Here is a 16368-nt window from a genome sequence, read left to right as displayed (position 1 = left end):
ATTGATGACGTCACGACTAACCGTTTTTTTTTTTTTTTTTTAATTATGGGTAGATAAAAACGACAAGATTGAGTTTTCATACGTGTTTACATGCGTGTGTTATATGATTTTATTGTTTTAAGGGAAGTGTGATTTTCTAGAGAAATCAGGGAAATATTCCATCATTTTTTTTGATACATCCAGTAATCGAATACACAATTTATTACATTAACTACCCACGTACTTTACTACCAGACGACTAACACTAGTGGCTTAATATTTCATCATTTCATAAGCAATAAACATGACCAAAAGAACGTGAAGCGGTAAATGAAAATGAAAAACAAGCTGAAGAAGTTAGTGAGCAAAATACCTAATGGGTGCAGCTCAGTTGGTAATTTGGCGTTGAGTTAGTGGGATTGGATATGTGTTCGATTCGCGCTGAATGCATTCTTGGGGAGGGGGCTGAACCTTTAGCCATCACTGTTCCCCGCACTCCGGATTAGTCCCATAGCCGGCTCAAAGAGTCGAAGCTCGTGGGGATACCGGAGGGAGTCAACTCGTCTCAAAGAGATAATTAGAGTTAGATAACTCCAAAAAATAAAATAAAATTAATGAGCAAAATCCGATGCAAACAACAATTTCGTCCCAACACTACACACCTCGGGAAGGGAAGGTCTCCAAAGGATACAAGAAAAAAAAACAAATAATTTAACCAGAAATAAATCAAATAAAAGGAGACAAAAAAATGGGCTGGCAAGCACCCCAAAAAAAAAAACATGCATGTACAACATTGATAAATGGGAAGAAGAATGGCCATAATAGTGCAATTCAAAGAAATCTCGAGGGTATAATGAAAAGATAAAATTGATATAATAGTGCAATGCATCGTATATTCATATCTACGGATGACATTTGTATATATCATCGAGAAGAGGGATTATTCGTTATCATTTCAAAATTTAAATGAAAATTCCCGATTTCATACAAATATTCACATATTTGAAGTGGGAAAGACTATAATGGAAACCCATTCAATTTCAAGTAGCTAGTGAACCCTATAGGAACATATTGTGCAGATCTTAATGCAAATGGATAGTGAAGATAATACAATAACACAAATGGTATTTCAATAAAATTTGCATTATTTTATCCAATAATTATGCATATTAAACGGCAAATATATCTCAACATTTTTAGTCATATGAATTTTCCATTAAATAGTTAACAATACAAATAAGTGTCATATAACTTACTCATTTGAAGTTTGTTTATAGTATCCCTCAATCTATATCATATGCACCCGGGAAAACAAATATTATCATCATGTGAGACGATTTCAATTGTCTATAGATAAATAAATAATTATTGTTTTTTCACTTTTTTCCTTAATGCATTCTTCATAACCATTAATTTATATCCGTACGATTGATATTATCTAAAATGAATTCATATCATATGAAATAGCCTATTCCATAGGGTGATTGGCAATTGTGCCCCTTATTAAATTAAAAATTATCATTTTGCCTTGTCCTAAAACTTTGCACCAATCTATCCTTGTTTAACCATTAATTGGACAGAGTAATTGATTGCATGAATTATGAATCGATTATTTTACGTGTCAATAAAATAATCGATTACAACCTTTATGTAATTGATTAACTTGCACGAAAAAAAAACACGATAATGCTCCAGTAATGGCGTTGAAAACAACCAATAGGATTCCTCGAAAAACTCCAAAAGTACCCCAGCTAACAAGGAGAAGAAGATTGTTCCTGGAATCATAAAATCCTGCATGAAGATGTATACGGAGCAGTATCCAAAGAATGAACTGTGGAGGATGATTTATTGCATATCTTGAAAAATGATCTCTACATAAGAAAAAAAAAACCCACACACAAGAAGTACTATCCAAATTTAAACCATAAAAAATGAGAAAATAATGTGAATGAAAAGCGAAAGTTCCGAATCTTTTGCTTAGGAATTTAAAATAACTGTAATTTTTTGGTCAGCAATTTTCCCTCATCAGGCTCGACAGTAACCAATGGCGAAAACTCAAAAATCAATGGTTTTAGCTCGACTTGGAGAAAACAAGAACAATCGCCTTCTGTGCTGTGGAATATCTTTATTCAGGATTTTGCTAAAACCGAAGTGACCAAAACATGAAAAATTAAAAAGAACAATACTAATAATGATACACACACAAGAATACAAGACACAGAACAAAAGCAAAAGCAAAAAAATATATATCATATTTTTGAATACACCTTCTTTGTTAGAAGTAGACCTCCCTCTTTTTTCCAAGAACCCTCTCCCCTTTCTTATGTCCTCTTTGCCCAGAACTTTTTTAGCTCTCTGAAAAGTCCCTTTTTTATTTTTCTCCAAAGCTCCCTCCATATAAAACAACCGAGCCCCCCCTTCAATGTCTTGCAGCTCCCCTTATTAAAAAAAAGCTTTGGTTCCTTCCTTTGGTATCTCTTCTATTCCTTTTTCTTAAGGGGCCGTTTGTTAGAAGGATTTTTTTAGGATTCTCGGGAAACTGACGTTTGGTACAAGATTTTTAAAATTTTTAGAGGATTTTATTTTGTGTGTAAATTTCTTTGGAAAAATCATCCAGAAATACCATTCAAAAGGTGGTATTTTAGGATTTTTATGACAAAGGAAAATTTAATACAACTAAACATAGCATCGAGAAAATTAACTCAATATTCTCGGGAATATATTAGTCTACCAAACAACTTTTTTATAATATTTCCAGAAAACTCATTTTCTTATCATATTTCTGAAAATCGTGATTCCCAGATAAAAAAAATTTCTCCTCTACCAAACGTCCCATAAGCTTCTTCTCTGTTTTCTTCTGGGTGCCTCTATTTTTGGGTGTTGAAATCGATTATCTATATTGGTGTAATCGATTACAAATATTTTGTTTTTAGACATGAAATTACAATTACCAAGAATATGCGTGAAGGTGAATTTTTTGAGAATGTGATCAAAAAATTATTTGGTAAGCTAAAATATTACCGAGAATATTAACTAAGTTTACTAATTCTATACATGGTTGATTGTCAAATATTACTAGAAACGTGAGGTAATTTTACAAAAATAACTCCACCTTTGATCTTTTCTTCAAGCACGATTTACCTATTCGTTGGGTTTTCTACACAGAGGTTTGTTCCCTGGGTTTTCTTTACCCACCTTCGTTCAAACAAGACTTTTTGGTTCCTTTGTGTTTTATTCATCCTCTATCATAAGGTTTAAAACGTTGCCTCAGCTTTAGGTCTCAAGATTTGGTGGAACAACTCGTTTCTCTCTCTCTCTCTCTCTCTCTCTCTCTCTCTTTCTGTGTGTGTGTTTTCTGCCAAAGGTGTCAGAGCAACCATTGAAAAGGAAAAGGGATTCTTTTCACTATTGAAAGCTTCTGTTTTTTTTCTTCAGGTGCTTCATTAAAACGTCGGATTTCTTAATTTTCTGTTTTCAACATTGTTTTCACTTCAATTTAGATGAGTCTTCTAAAATTTCTTCTGCCGATTTGAATTTATAGGAATCAGATGTTTTGAGATTTCCTTTGGTTCAGGCAAATATTGGTTCCTCATCAAGGAGGGTGAAGCACAAATGGCATAGTAGGGAAGAGAGGAAGATAGGTAGGGAACATGATGTTGTTTTGGTTCCATCTGATGGTGGATGGGTTTTTGGATATGGACGAGATTATAGTATAATGATAGAAGATAACTGGGTTAATTTTGTCATTTTTTAAGTGTGATATTTTCTCATATCTCGAGAATCTAGGTATACCACCCTCCTGGTGATATTTTTGGATGACATTTTTCCTCACAATTTGTTCTCAAATCAAAATTCTGAAAAAATCAGATTTTCGAAAAAAAAAAATTCACAAACCTTATACCAAACGATGACAAATGAGATTTTTAATATCAGTTTTCCAAGAATCTAAAAAGATACCCTCTACCGAACTCCTTCCCAAAGGTTTTATATTATCAAACTAGCGTAGGATATCTAACTATGAGCTCAACTCATTGGTGAATTTGATGTCTGAATCGACCGATAAGAATTGTTTAGTTGAACGTCTCGTTGCAAAAAAGAGAATTGGGTAGTCTAATTAGGAGAAGAGAAATGATGCTGAATAAACAATATAGTTATAAACTTAAAATTTTAAGAAAATTGTTAAATTTATATAGATTTGATTTGATTTTTTATAAGTAAAGTGATATAATTTAACCAATTTTCATCATGCGGGTCCCACAAATGTGACAGAAGTATTAGAAGTGAGAATAGGGTGATGGTATATAACACGTTTATACAAAAGTAATTAAATTATATCACTTTAATAAATAATTTTTAAACATGGAACTATAGACAATAAAAACCCACAAAAGTTAATGGCTTTTGTTGTATAAGAATTCTAAAAATCTAATGATAAAGAATGCTGGAATTAAAGTAAGGCAGAAACTTATTAAAAAAATATATGTTTAAAATATCTCCAAATGTGGAGGGATAAATTATTCTAATATAATACTAATAGATATGTATAGCTAAAGTAGTTTATTCTGTTATAGTAGTTATTCTGTTATTTCCTTTATTTCTCAACTGATGCCTTCTGCTATAAATAGCAGCATCATCTTGTATCTCAATCAATCAATCTGTATTCAAGAAGCACTCTTTCCTTTCTCCTTTATTGTTTTCATTCACACCGTGTGTGAGTTTCTCTTTCTCTTCAACCAAGGTCTGATACCTCACATGGTATCAGAGCATATTTCGATCCATGGAGTCTCCTCAATCGTCTCCAACATCTACTACAAGCACTGAAAAAGCAAAAGCAGCAAAGCTGATCATGAAAACTTTCTCAAATCCCATTACTGACAAACTTGATGAAGAAAGCTTTCTTCCATGGGAACAACTAGCTCTTGCATCAATCCATGGGCACAACCTACAAGATCATCTCAACAAAGATAAGATTCCAGCTCAATTTTCAACTCAAGAAGATCAAGAAAATGCTAAAGAATCAAACGACTATGCAAGCTGGCATCAACAAGATAATCTCCTGGTATCTTGGTTACTCTCTTCCATGAATATATCATTCAAGAATAGAATGGTTGGATGCAAATTTGCCCACGAAATCTGGAATAGACTTCAAGTCTATTTTGCCTCACATACACAAGCAAAGGTCAAACAGCTGAAAAACCAACTGAAATCCATCAAGAAGAAAGGACCTGCACCAGAATATCTACTTCAAATCAAGAAAATTGTTGACTCATTGGGAGCTGTAGGTTCACCTCTCACAGAAGCTGAATACTCAGAAGCTATTCTTGATGGGTTGAGTGAAGAATATGCACCTCTTATAACATCTGCAATGTCCAGATTCCCTCCCTTTTCTGTCATTGAACTAGAAGCTTTTTTGCTTGCCCAAGAAGAAATGTTAGAAAGATTCAAGAAAAGTGATTCAACTCCCATCCAAGCCAATGTCACACAAAGTTATGTCCAACAAGACAACAGATTCAACAATTTTGAAGGAAGATCCTTTGGAGGAAGAAGAGGCAGAGGAGGCCGCGGATTTCGAGGTGGTAGAACACAATCTTGGAATCAAAATCGTTTACAATGTTAAATTTGTGGACGAGCAGGACATCCAGCCCTCAAATGCTACTATCGTTTTGATTCAAATTTTCAACCTTCACCTTTGAATTCCCAGAACAACCTGAATTCCCAGAACAATCTGAATTCCCAGAATCAACATCCTCCTCCACCTCCACCTTCCTCCTTTCATAATCCTAAAGCTTATATAGCTGGTCCTGCCTCACTCACAGACAGTTCTTGGTATCCTGATTCTGGCACAACCCATCATCTCACAAATGATATTGGTAATCTCTCTTCTGCTTCTGAGTATAATGGCTCCGAACAGGTTCATATTGGTAATGGTGCAGGTATGCCTATTCAACATGTTGGACATTCTTTATTAACCTCACCTGCATCTCCTTTTACTTTTAAACTTGAAAATCTTTTTCACATAACCAAGAATTTGATCAGTGTGTCTCAATTTGCTAGAGACAACAAGGTTTATTTTGAATTCTTTCCTGACTATTGCCTTGTCAAATCTCAGGTCACTAAGGATATTGTCCTCAAAGGCAAGCTTAAAGATGGCCTCTATGAATTTTCGAATATCTTAGTTAATAAACAATTCTCTGCTCCTAATAATCCTACTGCATTGTATTCTAAATGTGTTCCTTTCGATATTTGGCACAAGAGATTAGGCCATGCTAGCCATCAGGTTGTTAATACTGTTTTGAAACAATGTAATCTTCCTACTTCTTATAATAAAACAATTATGCCTGCTTCTGTTTGTGAAGCTTGTTGCTTAGGTAAAATTCATCAATTACCTCATTTTCCATCCACCACTCATTATGCTGCACCTTTAGATTTAATTTTTTCGGATGTATGGGGACCAGCACCTATTTCTGGAACTTCTGGAAGCAGGTACTATGTGTTATTTGTGGATGCCTATACTAGATATAGCTGCATTTATCTACTGCATAATAAATCTCAGGTCTTTCATGCTTTCCATCAATACAAATCTATGATTGAAACTCTTACTAACTTGAAAGTCAAATCCCTCCAAACTGACAATGGTAAAGAATATCTTTCTCATGCTTTTACTCAATTTCTACAAGCCAATGGCATCTCTCATAGGCTCACATGTCCCTACTCTCATCAACAGAATGGGAGAGTTGAAAGGAAGCATAGACACATTACAGAAGTTGGCTTAGCACTTTTGGCAAATGCAAAACTCCCTTTATCATTTTGGGATGATGCCTTCTCCACTGCTACTCATCTTATCAATCGCTTACCATCACCTGTTACAGATTTTAAATCACCTTATGAACTGATTTATCATAATAAACCAGATTACCATTTTATGAAGGTTTTTGGATGTGCCTGTTTTCCTTTACTTAGGCCTTTTAATAAACACAAACTTGACTTTAGATCTCATAAGTGTCTGTTTTTGGGATATTCTACAAATCAAAAAGGCTACAAATGCCTTTCTCCCTCGGGCAAAATTTTTATATCTCGAGATGTTATCTTTGATGAAACTAATTTCCCTTATAATGATCTTTTCTCCAACACTTCTTTATCTGATACATCTCCTTCTTTTCTTCCTTCTTACACTCCTACGATACCTTGCATTTCCAAGCATGCTAAATCTCTCAAATTACCTACTGTCCCAAATACATCTAGTTCTTGTCTCCCTCTTATTCTATCAACTGATACTACTAATGCTTTGCCTAGTTCTTCTTCAAGATCTCCACACCAGTCTTCATCTACCAATGCTAACACCACTATTACTGATAAAGATCAGTCTGCAGGTTCTCTCATTACTGCTCAGAATTCATCGCCACCCAATTCTCATCCTATGCAAACCAGAAGCAAGTCTGGCATCCACAAGCCAAAAACATATGCCACTACATTACATGAAGCACCATCTGATTTTTTAAATTCAGAACCACAAAAGGTGTCTCAAGCTCTCACATGTCCTCATTGGAAACAAGCAATGGCTGAAGAATTTCAGGCTCTCCTCAAAAATAACACTTGGACTCTTGTCCCTCCTCCACCAAATATTAAGCCTATTGGCTGCAAATGGATTTTTCGCATCAAAAGACAACCAAATGGCACAATCCAAAAGTATAAAGCACGGCTTGTTGCCAAAGGTTTTCAACAAAGAGAAGGTTTTGATTTTAGTGAAGTATTCAGCCCTGTCATCAAGCCATCTACTGTCAGACTCATTCTCTCCATTGCCCTTACAAATGGCTGGATCATTCGACAATTTGACTTCAACAATGCCTTTCTGTGTGGCACTTTAACTGAAGACGTTTTTATGACTCAACCCGAAGGTTTTCCCAGCAATAATCCACAACTAGTGTGCAAATTAAACAAAGCCCTTTATGGACTTAAGCAAGCTCCTCGTGCTTGGTTCAATACTCTCAACACTACTTTACAGCAGTTTGGCTTTCATAGCACCAAGTCTGATGCATCTTTGTTCACACGGTTTACCTCCACCTCTACCATTTATATCCTGGTATATGTCGATGACATCTTGATTACTGGCACTAATAGTTCAGAAATTTCCTCCCTTATCACTCAACTCAACAGCATTTTTTCCCTTAAAGATCTAGGACAGCTTCATTATTTTCTTGGCTTAGAAGCTGTATACACTTCTCCTTCCACTATTCATCTTAGCCAAACTAAGTACATTACTGATCTTTTGGAGAAGGCAAGTATGACTTCTGCCAAATCTATGCCTACTCCAATGCTCACGGGTCAAAAACTATCTTTGGAAGGTGACAATATCTTTGCTGATCCAACCCTCTATCGATCTATTGTTGGAGGATTGCAATATGCTACCATTACACGCCCTGATCTCTCTTATGCTGTTAATAAAGTTAGTCAGTTCATGCATACACCTCTTGATATACATTGGAAAGCTGTTAAGCGTATCTTAAGATACTTGGCTGGAACCAGAACTCATGGTCTTGTATTCCACAAATCTAAGGACCTTCGGCTTATGGCCTTCTGTGATTCAGATTGGGGGTCCGATATTGATGATCGCAAGTCAACAAGTGGTTTCTGTGTCTATCTTGGTTCAAATCTCATATCTTGGTCCAGCAAGAAACAACATGTTGTCTCCAGGTCTAGCACTGAAGCAGAATTTCGAAGTCTTGCCTCTACACTTGCAGAAATCACTTGGCTGCAATCTCTACTCCATGAACTTCGCATCTCATGTACTGCTCTACCAACGGTTTTTTGTGACAACGCCAGTGCTGTAATGCTCGCTGAGAATCCTATTCTCCACAATCGGACTAAACACTTTGAACTTGATCTCTATTTTGTCAGGGATCGTGTTATACAAAAACAAGTCTTTGTTCAACATATTCCTGGAACTGAACAGGTTGCAGACCTCTTTACAAAGCCCATTTCCGCTGCCACTTTTCTGACTTTTAGAAGCAAACTCAGAGTCTATCCATTGCCACTGAGTTTGAGGGGGGATAATAGATATGTATAGCTAAAGTAGTTTATTCTGTTATAGTAGTTATTCTGTTATTTCCTTTATTTCTCAACTGATGCCTTCTGCTATAAATAGCAGCATCATCTTGTATCTCAATCAATCAATCTGTATTCAAGAAGCACTCTTTCCTTTCTCCTTTATTATTTTCATTCACACCGTGTGTGAGTTTCTCTTTCTCTTCAATCAAGGTCTGATACCTCACAAATACCAAATATTATCAATATCACGAACAAATTCTATGAGCGAAAAAATTTACGGTATAGACGAGCTCCCTTGTATATAGGGGTTTTAAGCTTTTTATGTTATAAGAAATAAAATTATTTCCTATATACATATATATACATATAAAAATTTGTGGAGTTTAATTTTTATCTTTTTCTTTTCTCCTCACATGGGTTTCATACACTTTATGTATGTTTAGGAAACAAAATTCTATAACATGTGAAACTTTAAACCCTATTATAATAAAGGGAAAATATTTCTCTTGCAATAGGAGAAGTGGTGTTTAAATATTTCTCTTGCAATAGGAGAAGTGATGTTTAATGGCACCGTAGAGACAATTCCTATGGGGCTCACTCATTTTTAAAAAATAAAAAATAAAAAAATCTTGGCACAATTTTGATTCGGGTGCAGGAGAAGTTTAACTGAGAAGTTATTATCCCATATAATAATGGGAAAGGTTATATTTATAAACTTTTTTTTACAAATTTTTACAAACTACACTAAGTATAACTGGTCATACTTCAATCAAGAGTATATGACAGTTCTTACTTAGTGTAATTTGTAAAAAAAATTTGTATACAGATCGTTTCTCTATAATAATAGATACATAGATTACACTTCAAAAGAACCACAAGATCGACCCTGGAAGAATTTTTTCTTTCCGATTTTGCTTATAGTTTGGGCTTTGAAACAGATTGCCCAACTATTGGGCTAATTAGGTTACAATTAATTTGGATCACGCCTAGCACATGTTTAATTTTAGCCGAATTTTTAAGCTGCATCTGTTGATTTACTTTCCTGCAAGCATTGCAAAGTTGGATTGTATTTAACTTTAATTCGTTGTTAGTTTTATATTTTTATTATAATTTAATTATACAGTATTATATTATCTTAAAATTTTGATATTTTACTAAAATAATTATTATCATAAATTCATAATCAAATTATTTTAACTTTGTGGGAACTTATCAATGAATGGTTATTTAAAAATTATTACACTTACTAAAAAAAATTAAATTGACTTGCTATATGAAAAATAAAACAATATTACTCCACTAGTTCGTTGTTATAAATGGTTTACACATATTATCTAACATATTGGGTTAGCTATGTTAAAATAAAGTTCACGAACTAATATATGCTGGATTTTAAAAAACGAAGAAATGAATGTAGCCCAAAAACAAAATTCCTTGCAGAATGAGAGTGAATAAACTGTATTCGTTGAATTGAGTAAATGGCAAATTAAAAGTGTTAAAGTTATAAGTAAAGTCACGTGTTTATAGTACAAACTTGTACAAAGAATGAGCTAAAAGCTAAGCTCTAAAACGAAGCCTACATGACATTGAAATAACCAATTAGCTATTAGAAAATTGAACTGAATAACCTCTTGTGAAACAGAAAACTAACAGCTAACAAAAGAGAAAAATACACGTGATAAAATACATGTGTGAGTAATAAAATAAAGACCCTCAACACCCCCTCTCAAGTTGGGAGGTGGATGTCAAAAAGACCCAACCTGGACATGAAATATCGATAAAGAGCAGGATGGAGCTCCTTAGTGAAGACGTTTGCAAGCTGCTAAGCTGAGGAAACTGGTAACAGATGAATTAAGCCTTTCACGATCTTCTCACATGTTGACATGACAATCAAGCTCGATATGCTTGTTACGTTCATGAAAGGAGGGGTCATGTGCTAAATGTATAGCCGCCTGATTGTCATAGTACACCATGGCAGGACCAAAAACCTAGATGCGTAGGTCATGGAGAAGGATGGTGAGCCATTGAATCTCACAAGTGATTGTGGCTAAAGCACGATACTCACCTTTTGCTGAAGATTGACTCGCTGTGCTTTGCTTTTTAGACTTCCACAAGATAATAGATGACCTGAGGAAAACACAAAATCCGGTGGTGGAACATTGTGTATTAGGACATGTTGCCCAGTCTGCATCAGCAAACCTGAATAGACTAAGGGCATTCTTTGACAGAAATAAAAGACCCTTTGCAGGTGACCCTTTGAGGTATCGTAAAACACGACAAGCCGCTTCAAAGTGAGCCTTCATAGGATTTGTCATAAACTAACTCAATTGTTGTACGGCGAAGGATAAGTCGGGTCTGGTATTTTTGAGGTAGAGAAGACAACCCACGAGACGACGATATGCTGCAGGGTCTAAGTGGGGCTCCCCTTGGTTTTGACATAAGCGAAGAGTGGGCTCAACGGGAGTGGAAATAGGCTCATCCCTAAGCAATCCACTATCTGAAAGCAACTTAAGAACGTATTTTCGTTGATTGAGCACAATCCCACTCTGAGATCGAGCCACTTCAAGCCCAAGGAAGAAATGCAAAGGCCCAAGGTCCTTAATGCTAAATAGCTTGACGAAATGGCTTTTCACAGATTTGATCTCATTCATATCATCATCTGCAAGTACCATATCGTCAACGTATACAAGTAAAGCTATAAAGGAACCATTGTGCACCAGAAGATTGTGAGTAACCCAACGACACAAGTTCTACAGCCTAACGTTCCATTATCGGTTGGCTTGTTTAAGCCCATAGAGAGATTTATGTAGTTTGCATGCTTGCTTTGGAGAAGGAGTTGAGACACCTTCGGGCACTAACACGTAGACTTACTCGGATAAGTCCCTATGAAGGAACGTGTCACTGATGTCAAGCTATTCCAGGAACCAGCCTTATACAACAATTATGGCCAAGAGAAGTCTGATGGTCGTCAACTTGGCTATCGGGGAGAAGGTCTCAAAAAAGTCCACACTCTCCATTTGATTGTACCCATTTTCCACTAGACGTACTTTATAGCGAGCAATAGAGTCATTTGGATTGTACTTTATCTTGAACACCCACTTAGAACCGATGGGGCGCTTACCATTTTGTAGGTCCACAAAGGTCCAAGTTTTGTTACAGTTCAAGACTTCAATCTCTTCATTCTTGGCATTGACCCCTTCGGTGGATTGTGTTGCTTGTTTGTATGTCCATGGCTCAATAAATGAACTGATGTTATGGAAAAATGATGAATATGTTGGAGAACACTTATGATATGATTCAACGGATGAAATAGGATAAAGAGAGGTGGCAGCCGATAGATTACAACGAAAGTCACTCAAATGTTTTGGACGTGACCTTATTCTGGATGATTGTCTTTGGTTAACAGGTGCAGAAGAGTCATTGTTTAAGCTGGTGATTGGCTGAGAAGAGTCTGATAATGAATGAGAAGCAGGTGCAGAAGAAGCAGTTGAGTTATTTGGAGAAGTTGTAGGCTGATAGTGACCATGTGTTTCATATGAGATGGGGAAATCAACAACAAAAGGCCAAGATTGCCCATATCTTTCTAATTTCCCATAAGAAAAAGGGAAATGGTGTTCATGGAAGATCACATTCCGTGACAAGAAGATTTCTTTAGATGACAAGTCATAAAAGACATATCCTTTCAGTCCTTCCTAGTAGCCTAGATGTACATATTTCTTAGCAGAGTATCAATCTTCGAACACCTAGCCATAACTGTGGAAGCATATGTAAGATAGCCAAATATTCTCAAATGAATAAGAACGTGTGGCTTATTGTAAAGAAGTTCAAACAGAGACTTGTTATGCAGTAATGGAGAACTAAGCTTATTGATTTGGTGAATGGCGTGAGAAATATAGTAGCACCATATACCCTTTGGAAGCTTACTTTGAAAAGTGCTTTTGCAATGTTGATTATATATTGGTGTTTCCTTGCCATGGTTCCATTTTACTAGGGAGACTCAATGCAGGTGGTCTGATGAAGTATACTTTTCTGAACAAAAAATTCATTCATCAAAAACTCTTGCTCGTTATCACTGTGAAATGCTTTGATAGTTGTCCCAAACTGGTTTTCAACAAGAGTGATAAATGCACGATTGTGATTGCATATTTCAGATTTTAATTTCATGAAAATTCCCTAAGTGAAGCGTGTGTGGTCATCAACTATTGTTAGAAGGTAATAGTGCCCGTGGATATAAGGAATTGAATAAGGTCCCATATATCACTGTGGACTAAGTCAAAAGTTGCATTTGAAACAGTAAGACTAAGACTAAAGGGCAATTTCCTTTGCTTAGCCAAAAGACATACATCATAAAGGTCATCTATGTTATTACAAGAAATGAAAGGAAGACGTGCTATCATGGACTTTATTATAGATTTTAAGAAATGGCGTAATCTCAAATGCTATATATCAGTAGCATTTGTTTGTACTGCAAAGCTTTTATTGAAAGGAGTTGTCACCAAACTTCTTCCTTCACGAATATTCTGTCCAGCAAGTATGTATAAGCTTTTTTGTAATCTAGCAGAACAAATAATCTCCATGGAAGGCATTTGCTGAATGGTACATTTCTGATGCTGAAAAATCACATGGCAATTAGACTCATAAACTAGTCTATTGACTGATATCAGGTTCACCATAAACTATTTAACATACAACAAATTTGTCAACTTAAGTGACTTGGAAAACACAATGGTTCCAGAAAGAAAAGAAAAGTCACCTGCTCTCCATTAGGTAATGAAATAGTAATAGGCTCAATCTTTTGAATGGAAGATAGACTTGCAAAAAAATATGTAATGTGATCAGTGGCTCTGGTATCCAAGATCCACAGAATTTCATTATTACTTGAAGAATAATTTGTTGCTTCTGTATTGAGAGCCTTTGACTGCACTATATTTCTTGAATGAGATGAACTCCGTTGTATTGACTGTTGTATTAACTCGAGTATAGTCTAATACTGATCTTTTGTGTAATTGTCCTTTGAATCAGCTTTTGCAATGTCACTTCCATGATCTACAGAATTAGAAGCTTTTTCTTGAGATACAACTGCATTAGCCTTGTGCATAAGACTCCTTTGCTTGTAGCCAGGGGGATATCCGTGTTCATCAAAATATGTCTCTATCGTATGGATAGTTTTTGCCACAATATGTGCATAGCCTTGAGGTATTTGATCTTTCTTATGCACCATTGGAACTATGTCCTCTTCCACGAGCAATAGAGGAACACCTTCTTCCCTGACTTGTAAAAAATTTTGGGAGCATCATGATTAGGAATACCTCCTTCCAAATGCAGTTGCTTTTGTTGTTGCAAGACAAGGGAAAAAAACTCGATTAATGGATGAAAAAAGATCCATCAACATAATATGTGATCTCACATGTAAAAATTGTTCACTAAGTCCCTTGAGAAACCTTATAGAATTGTCTCTCTCATGAATACTCTTCACCTTAGAGGAAACATTACAGCAAGGACGCACACATCTGCAAGTTAGAGTTGGTTGCAGCGCTTCCAACTCATCCCACAAGATTATAAGTTGTGTGTAGTAGTCTCAAATAGCACTATCCCCCTAATATAAATGATGAATATCATCCTTCAGATATGAAATTCTAAAGTGAGAACCCCTCCTTGAGATCGTTCCACTCATCACAAACACGACGTGTCCATAAGATCGACTGAGAAATGGACTCCGTTATTGAACAATGCACCCACGATAGCACCATGGTGTTACATCTTTCCCAGTTTGAATAACGTGGATCAGATGTATCTATAGCCTTGATGACTTCATTTATGAAGGAAAACTTATTTTTCGACACCAAAACCATCTTCATAGCTCTAGCCCAACCATGTTAATTCTTACCATTCATCAGAGAGGAAACCAACACCAAGGATGAATTTTCATTAGGATGGAGTAAATAGGGACTTCATGGATCAGATGCGTCAAATGCACCATTCGAATTTGAAGAATCACCTTGATTTGCATAAGCAACAGTGATCGGTTAGGATTAGTCACATGTTCTTGAAATGAAGTGGAACTCTGATTCGCCATTTTTAGCAATTTCAAGAATTGCATATGCAGAAACGAACGTCAAAACTTCAAGAATTCAAGCAAGTACAAAGAACGAAACAAAAGAAGCGACAAATATCAAAGCTTCGCGAAGAGCTCTAATACCATTTTACGGAACGAGAGTGAATAAACTATATTCATTGAATTGAGTAAATGGAAAAAAGTGTTAAGTTATAAGTAAAGTCACGTACTGATAGTACAGACTGACACAAAGAATGAGCTGAAAGCTAAGCCATAAAACAAAGCCTACGTGGCACTAAGGTAACCAATTAGCTAACAGAAAATTGAACTGAATGACCTATTGTGAAACTGAAAACTAACAGCTAGTAGAAAAGAAAAATACATACATGCGTGAGTAATAAAATAAAGACCCTCGAGGAACTCATCTTTGGTACATCAGTAGTACATACTACTTCCATTTAAAATCTAACATACGTATTTGAGATTCCAGTTTTCTCTGTTACATGTCAGCATTGGTATTTGTTGTTTGATTTTGATTGGAGGAATGTATAAAAAATTGAGTGCATTTGTAATATTGTAAAAATTTCCACCCTCAGAGACATGGATGCACCTTCTTACTGTACGATAGTGTAATACATTGAGTTTCACTTTTATACTGACAAATTGTACCTTGTTGTTTCTTCTAGTATTTTTTTTTAGTTTTGAATCATTTCTAATATTCTCTTGATACTATAATTTATGAAATAACTAATTCATTGAAAAATAATTGAAAAAGAAAAAAAAATCATTGTTAAGTGATTATAGGGTAATGAAGGAAATGTCCCATAGTTTCTTAAATACAGGACCCTATACATATATGTCACATCTAATGCTAATTCTGCGAAACTAATGCAATCTATGGACCGCTACTAGTTATGTAGCTTTCTTATTAAAAGCCAAAAGCTCTCTCTTTTTTCATATCTCCCTCATGCCACAGCTGTCATAATATATTAAGGATACTTCTTAAATAATTATTGGCGTTATCATACGTATACATATATACTTTTGTTTAGATTTTAAAAATAATTTAAGAGATCAGTCAATTAAATTTAGATAAAATTATAATTGTAACTGTAAATACTTTATAAGTTGCGAATTATTAACAGAAAACTGTGTATTAGGTACTCAGCTCAAAATGCATATATAATAGTTTTATGCGTTAAGCGTTATAGATTGTAAGAAATTTGAAATTTTGGTATGAATTTATAGGTATTCAATCTTTATAAAAAAAATTGTAAAAACATTTAAAT

At 35.2% G+C, this 16368-nt stretch overlaps 1 protein-coding gene across 1 annotated transcript; it reads right to left on the bottom strand.

Moving 5' to 3' along the window:
- Nucleotides 1-10574: 10574 nt before the first annotated feature.
- On the bottom strand, nucleotides 10575-11696 carry LOC133298754 (uncharacterized mitochondrial protein AtMg00810-like). The gene is made up of 3 exons (XM_061498093.1): nucleotides 11412-11696; nucleotides 11090-11321; nucleotides 10575-10600 (listed from the first exon to the last, which is right to left on the bottom strand). The coding sequence occupies exons 1-3, from the start codon at nucleotides 11694-11696 to the stop codon at nucleotides 10575-10577; spliced, it is 543 nt and encodes a 180-aa protein (XP_061354077.1).
- Between the last annotated feature and the right edge of the window lie 4672 nt (nucleotides 11697-16368).

Source organism: Gastrolobium bilobum, unplaced genomic scaffold (genome assembly GCF_033153095.1).
Source record: "Gastrolobium bilobum isolate Gb01-03AN ecotype WA unplaced genomic scaffold, APGP_CSIRO_Gbil_v1 utg33098, whole genome shotgun sequence".
In the NCBI taxonomy this organism is placed as follows: Eukaryota; Viridiplantae; Streptophyta; class Magnoliopsida; order Fabales; family Fabaceae; genus Gastrolobium; species Gastrolobium bilobum.
This window is presented reverse-complemented; position numbering and strand designations above follow the sequence as displayed.

Coding starts and splice junctions, on each gene's coding strand:
- LOC133298754 (XM_061498093.1), bottom strand. CDS start 11,696: ATGGTACTTGCAGATGATGATATGAATGAGATCAAATCTGTGAAAAGC. Junction 11,322..11,411: donor CTGCAGCATATCGTCGTCTC/GTGGGTTGTCTT, acceptor AATCCTATGAAG/GCTCACTTTGAAGCGGCTTG. Junction 10,601..11,089: donor GAGTCAATCTTCAGCAAAAG/GTGAGTATCGTG, acceptor AATGTCATGTAG/GCTTCGTTTTAGAGCTTAGC.